The 7,188-nt window shown below is 38.9% G+C and overlaps 1 protein-coding gene across 3 annotated transcripts; it reads right to left on the bottom strand.

The window, feature by feature from the left end:
* Nucleotides 1-368: 368 nt before the first annotated feature.
* LOC134663505 (tubulin glycylase 3A-like) lies at nucleotides 369-6,899 on the bottom strand. Of its 3 annotated transcripts, none has more exons than XM_063519882.1 (10): nucleotides 6,621-6,899; nucleotides 6,378-6,519; nucleotides 5,592-5,785; nucleotides 5,041-5,216; nucleotides 4,183-4,623; nucleotides 2,560-2,774; nucleotides 2,282-2,372; nucleotides 1,989-2,159; nucleotides 1,662-1,915; nucleotides 369-1,357 (listed from the first exon to the last, which is right to left on the bottom strand). In XM_063519882.1, exons 2-10 carry the CDS (start codon nucleotides 6,499-6,501, stop codon nucleotides 384-386), a joined length of 2,640 nt encoding a protein of 879 aa, XP_063375952.1. In that variant the 5' UTR covers nucleotides 6,502-6,519; nucleotides 6,621-6,899; the 3' UTR covers nucleotides 369-383. The 3 variants fall into 3 exon arrangements, with proteins under 3 accessions (XP_063375952.1, XP_063375951.1, XP_063375953.1); XM_063519881.1 differs by having other exon boundaries at nucleotides 6,637-6,899; XM_063519883.1 differs by having other exon boundaries at nucleotides 6,771-6,883.
* Between the last annotated feature and the right edge of the window lie 289 nt (nucleotides 6,900-7,188).

The raw sequence follows: 7,188 nt of genomic DNA, 5'->3' as shown, positions 1-7,188 counted from the left end.
TCAAAATCTTGACCAAGGAAGGAATTAGGTAGCATGGGGATCCGGGGTTCAGGCAGAGCATCTGAAAGAATAATTTTAAAATATAATTTTAATAATACATTAATTACAATAGAATTTGAAGTTGCCAACAATTATCACGAATAAAATAATACTTACACTTAATATCTAATTGTATATAAATATTTAACGCATTGCAAAAATTTTTTAGACATTAGTGGAAAAAGCACACAAATTTTGTACATAAAATGTACCTATAGTAAATATAAAGTTCTTCCAAGAAGTTTGATAAAATAGTTTAAATACGGGATGCTTGAATCTAAAGGGCAGTGTCACAGAATAACTAATAGGGCAGTGTTTTGAATACGGATACAATATTATTATTATTACTCTTTTTTCTTTTTATTATTTTGTGTCTCGTCGTTTAGAGGAGTCACAACTACACGGTAAGGGGCGTATATGGAGGTGCAACTCTCCGAAAACTTTATAGTTTTTTGCTTATTCCTATTTTCATCACGCAGCTTACAGATGTTCCTACCGACCGCACTAAGTTTTTTAATCGGATCCGCCTCGATGGCGAAAGACCGCGAGCTCAGGGGTTCTAATAACGACCTATTATTCGTGCTAATTATGCCAGACTTAGATTGTCGCAATGGCACAATGTTCTCAGACCTATTAGCAATTTTGTTCTGAACGGATATGGTTGAACGTAGAATACTGGCCGTTTCTCGTTCCCATTCGATAGGATCTATGTAGCAACGCTTGTTACCGACCGACCTGTCAACCTTGGGCTTCTCGGGTTTGCTGGCCGACTCGGTCCGGTATTTGCCGACGTGCTTAGCGGACTGCGTGTCCTCGGGCCGGCAGCATGAATGGGGCACGACGCGTCGCTTACTCTCTGAGTTTTTTTCCCGTCTTCCTCGGTGCGTCCTAGAAGAAATCGCTGAGGAGTTACGTTTTTTCCCGCCGTTTTTCAACGCGAGACCTGATTTAACGACAGTGATAGCTTGGCGTACCGTGAAAGAGTCCTTGGCTGCAAGAAGGAGGCCATCCTTGTTAGTGGGCAGTGCGTCGTAAGGATTTAGCCAGGAGAGGAAGTCTGTGATGATAGGTCCGCTGTACTCAGGAGGAATCGGTTTGTCTTCCTTAAATAGTGCGTTATCAGATGGCATTCGCTGCACGATTGGCATGGTGCTTCTTTGTTCATACCTGTGTTGTTTCAATTTACTTTTCAATAGTTTTTTGCCATTAATACAAAGAGACAAACCAAGGTATGCTGGCGCTTTGGGAATAAACTGCCTATACGCTAGTTCAAACGTTCCCGTATCAGCTTCAGGGTTGTTGCGTCGATCTAGCACGACTGAAAAAAATATAGAATATTCATCATTTTCATAGAAGCTTTCATCGTTGACTGCGCTTTTCGTTATAGATAGTCATTTAAATTACTTAAACTCATCAAGATGACTCTAATGAGTTAAAACTAATGTCCACAAAAGATCTTTGAACCTTACATCAGTCTGGTAACGAACTAGATTTCGGCTCTACCGGAATCCAGAAAGTGGATTTTTAAATTGCAAGATTTTATTTCATCCGGAGGTTTAGGTAAAAACGTAGAAGTTGTGTCTACATTTAAGTCTGTAAGCTACTTTTTAATAAAATGTAACCTTTTATAACATCTTCCAGACATTGAGGGCATAGCCGCGCTGTGACCGAAGTTGTTGGCGCCAGGTCAGGGCTAGAGTTGATCTCTATAAGCCACGGCGTAAAGTCTTCAGTCAACATAAAATCGGCTCCGTACAGCTCGAAGCTGTTCTGCCTCTTGTCCATCGAGTCTTGGCAGGCCAGCATCGCTCCGATGAGACACTCCTTCATGCCTGGATATATTTTCGAATCCCACAACTCATGTTTTCCAATCTGTCTTCAAAAGAAAAGCATATTGAACGCAATAAATTGGCATATATAGGCTATGGTGAAAACGTTCTCGTATTTACCTCAAGTAAGCTTTGAAAGAGTGACAATCCCACATGTTTTCGTCTGGCAGGGCCTTGTCTCTTTCGCCGTTGTTCTTGTATTTGGACTGAACAGCGTTATTAGTGAGATGAACGGACTCGTGGTAGTTTGATAAACTGAATATTTGGGAGCTAAACCTTAGGTAACTGTCTCTGAAATAAAGGCTTCATTAGAACTCTATAGGTTAGAGAATTCTCCACGGAATTCCAATCGTAACAAATTAGTACAAATTCTAGATGTGGATGCAAATCTAAACGATTGCTGAATTACTTACTTGTAGACCCAGATCGTCAAAGGTTGACAGCAGGTGATGAGGAACCATTGCCTTATATCGAATTTGGTGTTATAGACGACCAGTGGATTCTCTGAAAGGACATATAAATAAGCTTTAAAAAATTATATAATGTACCCTACTTATTGACGTGAAAATAATTCTAACTCCACCAGGTCGTAAATATGATTTTCATGGCGTCCTGTAACATTTACGAAAACCTCTAAACACAGTAGCTGTAAGGTAAAAAGCTAAAAAGCCTTTGAAAAACATTATCTTACCTATATATTTCTGCACAACGTATCTACTTTTCTGGGCTGTCGGGATATTAATGAGGCCTATAATGTCCTTGATATTGTTCATGAGCTGGATGCCTCGGCCTCGGCACTTCGCACCAGGCTTCACTATCCATATGTTCAGTACACCATCAATGTCTATTTGTGGCCAGTACTTCGTCATTGTGCCTAGAAGTTTCACAGCCTTACGTTCTAGTTGCCTGGACAAAGTAATAAATAATAATAGTTAATCGTACTTCGACAACCAACCAACTGTTGGAAGGAAAATATCAAGTATTTTTTTTCGAGCAAAAGTAATGCAAAAATATGAGGGAATCAGATTAATATAAAGGAGAACTTGTTTCTAGACTAAAGTATGCCAAATTCTGACATAATTCTTCTATATATTAAAATTATTATTAGTAGGTATTGATATATTAAAGATTCGGTCCCCGTCGTCTTTACTACTACCTACTTAATGAAAATAATGAAGTAAATTATGTTATGTTTTGTTTAATAAATAAACGCATTTATACTCAAAATATAAAATTTGAAGTTAGAGGGTAGAGACAAATCTCACAACATCGCACCAGCTGGGCAACAGGCATATAAAATTCTCAAAAGACGTAATTAATGGAGGCCCCTTTTAGTTAGTGACCCCTTTTAGTGGGTAAGTACCTACTTATATCACAATTGATTACTTTTCTAACCCCCTTATTCATAAACGTTTATTAAAGTTGACAAGCCGATAATAATCGTTTGTCCCATTCCATCATACCGATACGTCGGAAAGGGACAAACGATTATTATCGGCTTGTCAACTTTAGTAAACGTTTATGAATAAGGGGGTAACTCTTTCTATCTTCTTGGTTATAGTCCGGGTTTTAATATTTTTTAACATGTTTTTAAAGTACCTACCTAACATATCGTCTTACAATGCTGCACCATAGTCCTAATATTTATAGCCTTGAAATTACTTATATATACATATAACTAATATAAAATGTCATTAGGTATGTCACGCAACTTGCCTATTAATAGATTCAGTACATTAACGGGCAGTAATAGAAATATTTACCACAAGTACTTATGCATAATGTTGTTAATAAATGAGTAGGTTACATCATAACTCGTGTATAAAATGACGATATCATTATTATCATTGATATTTAAAAAATAATATAATTAATAGGCACCACATGCCCACGGTTGGATAATGGAGTAGTTGGTCAATGTGCACGTATCCTGGACCGATAGAAAACCGGCAGGGTTTATACTCGTGCATAATACCTAACATTTAATAACAACGGCAACTATAATAACGAAAATTCTTTGGAGGAATCAAAGGCCATTATTAATTCTTACGAAATGATCAGTCATGAATGAAAACGTCGGTCATCATGTCATCAATGCACAATCGTTGTGTTGAATCCAAGCACACCATTATATACAAGATCAAGCTAGTAACACGACTTACTATAAGCATACTAGCAGAAAAACAAACAATGACTCACTAGAAAACTTTTTACATTACGTAATGTCTCTTTATAGTAAGCGGAAATATGCGATAATTCTGTTTTATGTTTGAACACGCTGATGATCTCAGTGATTTAAGCAGCATAAACATACCTTATGCTGGTATTTCTGTCCTCGGCAAATTTGGCCTTTTCGTGCACGAGTAAATAATGATGTGTAAGAAATTGGTCCCACTCGTGTTCCCACACATGCTGAGCTTGGTCCTCAATTTCATCAATGTCTTTATGTGTGAAGAAAGCAATGTACTCGTTCAGTCGATTTAACGCGAATTCTATAGCTGAAAATGGAACCTTTCCGTTGGGCGTGACTAGATTGCCCTCCCCGCTGGCTTGCAAACTGTTCGATAGCCATTTAAGGATGCTAATGCAAGCGGTTATTCTAAAATCCTCTATAAACTCCTCAAGGCTCTCTGGGTTGTGGATGTTGTAGCAGCGCGGAAATTTGGTCAGCGCTACTCCTGGCTCTGTGTACCAGTGCATTTGGGTTAGAGATGCTGTCAAGCCTTCTTTAGTGGTGAAAAGCGACCTACAAAACCTGCATGAAATATAAAGGGAATGAATATTTATTTGTCAACCAAGGGAAATGGGAATATGATACAATTTGTTAATCCAATCTTCGTAAGAGCATCGCAGCTCTCGAGGTTACCTTTAAAAAATTAATGTTTATGTTATGAGATTTTTTTACGAGTACATCTGCATGTAGAGTTAGACTCTTTATTACATTCCATCCCGATGTCTAATGTGTATTTCATATTGTACAAAGTAATTTAGGTCTCTGTAACTTAAGCCGCTAATAATACAAATATGTACAGTCGCCATCAGATATACCGGAGCGGTCAAGGCGCTCATAAATATCTGAACACGCCTCAATTGTCAAGGCGTTAGAGCATATATTGTGAACACCTTGGACGCTCCGATGGCGACTGTACAAAGAAAACATGAAAGGAAATACCTGCTAATAATGACCTCTTTGTTGCTAAGTAACCAATCGTACTTGTCCCGTTTCGTCGTCCAGAGAAAGTCAACTGAATGGTGCTCCATGAATTTGTAGAGAATCAGTCGCTCAACTTTGGAAAGCTCTTGTCTTGAAGCTCCTTTTGGATCTATGTTTATAGGGGGGTGGCGGACCTTAAAATAAAAACTCCGAACAGGTAAGTACCTAAGTAAATGAAGGTATAAATAAAATTCAGGTAAATTCAAGTCACTTCCAGTCAGAAAGTTACGAAAATGAATTTTTATATTAAAGGAAAAAATGGAAAAATTTACGCTTTAATTTTTTCCTTTAACATAAAATTAGGAATATCGCTCGCAGACGTATCTGCATGTTCAAAAAATTGTACGAAAATGAACTATGGACTCTAGAGCGCGGCGCACTCATTCTTTCTTCCGTGCTCTGGTTTAATGTGATTAAGGGTGGTTTCCAGAAATTATCGACGTTCGGGGGTGAATTGGAATGAGGAAATTGAGGAATTAAGATACAGCTACTGTGCCAGCTGGTTTTACCTTATGGGGCTCATATTTCTCCAACCAGCCCCGCTGCAAAAGCGCCCTCCGCACCGCGGGGAACCCTCCCCCCTTGATCATGAACACCTTGCGGTCTCGCATGGCGATGTCCGCTAGCTTCTTAAGCTCTTGCCATCGCTCGTTGCTTACCCAGCATCGGTACTGTTTTAGCTGCTCGGCTGATGTTGACGTTTCTGATTCAATAATAAAATGTACTGTATACAAGGCAAAAGTGGGTCAGAATAAACAGCATGACATATGTACCTGCGGAGGTGAGATAAAAGTGCTACGGAGTGGGTGCAGCAAGAGGCTGATAGGCCACAAGGTGGGGGAGATGAGACGACTTCCACTGAGATAAGTGGAAACAATGGGGATTTTGCCAAGTAGTGGGATACTTTATATGATATAAAAATACTGTGGTTTTTTTTTATGAAAGATATATGTAGTGAGCTTAAAAACAAAGAACTTAAAAGTCAAACCACAAGGGAATATTATAAGGGTTTTGAAACAACAAGCTGCGAAGAAAATAATAATATGTAAGTATAATTAGTAAAAATTAATATAAGTAGAGGCACCTAATACTTAGGTAAATTCATTTTCACGATTTAATGCTGAACGTGGCTGAACTGTATTTCTCATAGAAAATCTGCGCCAACTTTCGTGAAACAGCCTATACCTAAAATAACTTGACCATTATGATTAATTACTTAAAAACTCTTGGTACCTAATCGGAGATCACATACCTGCCTCATAACTGCACTCATTATTTAATAAGACAAGACAAACCTGGACCATTTTCAGACTTGCAAAGAGAGACGGCGCTCGTCGGTCGCAGTTCCTTCTTAGCTGTACTGTCCTTATGCAGCTTCGAGTCCGAGACGCTCTCTTCCAGCTCCATCGTTATAGCCATGCGTGGCAGACTAGACACCTGCAACAAGTATCAGGCATTTTTGGCTAGTAGATATGCTTCTACTACCGTAGCTAAGCCTCTACTGCCTCTAAATTTAACCCTGTAGTGCAATAACCTACTTCGCATTTAACCTACATCGGGGATCCTATCATCGAGGCTTCGGAGCGCATCACCGCCTGGTACCTTAGTGACGTCACTGCTCGAGTACATTGCAAATCGTGCGGAATGTATTAGTTACGCGAACGCGGAAATTAATATACCGAAATTACATTTGCTGTACAACCGGGGCGCAGCTTAGAAAACTGGGTTAAAGTAAGCAATGGCGTTATGAAAATTAATATAAAATGTGGGTACTGTAATTTACTCTGACATATTTTCGATAATCGTCGATTTGATTGACGTGCCTCTAATCTCTATAGTAGAGTTTATTTTTTAATGTCAACTTTGGACACGAGTTTCTATCTAATGTAAAGAGGTAAAGGTCAAATACGGGTAGAAATGCGAACTTGCGAAGGTCAACTGAACATTGATTCTAAGTGGTCTTGAGGTAACATTTTTGATACAAGCTTTTAAAATCGACTCTACTTTTTTTTACTATTTTATCACAGTGACCAAAGGAAGCGTGCATGAACTGTAGGGGGCAGCACAGATGCCGTCAGAATTATGGCGCGGGGCGCAAATGTGTGT

Source organism: Cydia fagiglandana, chromosome 4, assembly GCF_963556715.1.
Source record: "Cydia fagiglandana chromosome 4, ilCydFagi1.1, whole genome shotgun sequence".
NCBI classification, from domain to species: Eukaryota; Metazoa; Arthropoda; class Insecta; order Lepidoptera; family Tortricidae; genus Cydia; species Cydia fagiglandana.
This window is presented reverse-complemented; position numbering and strand designations above follow the sequence as displayed.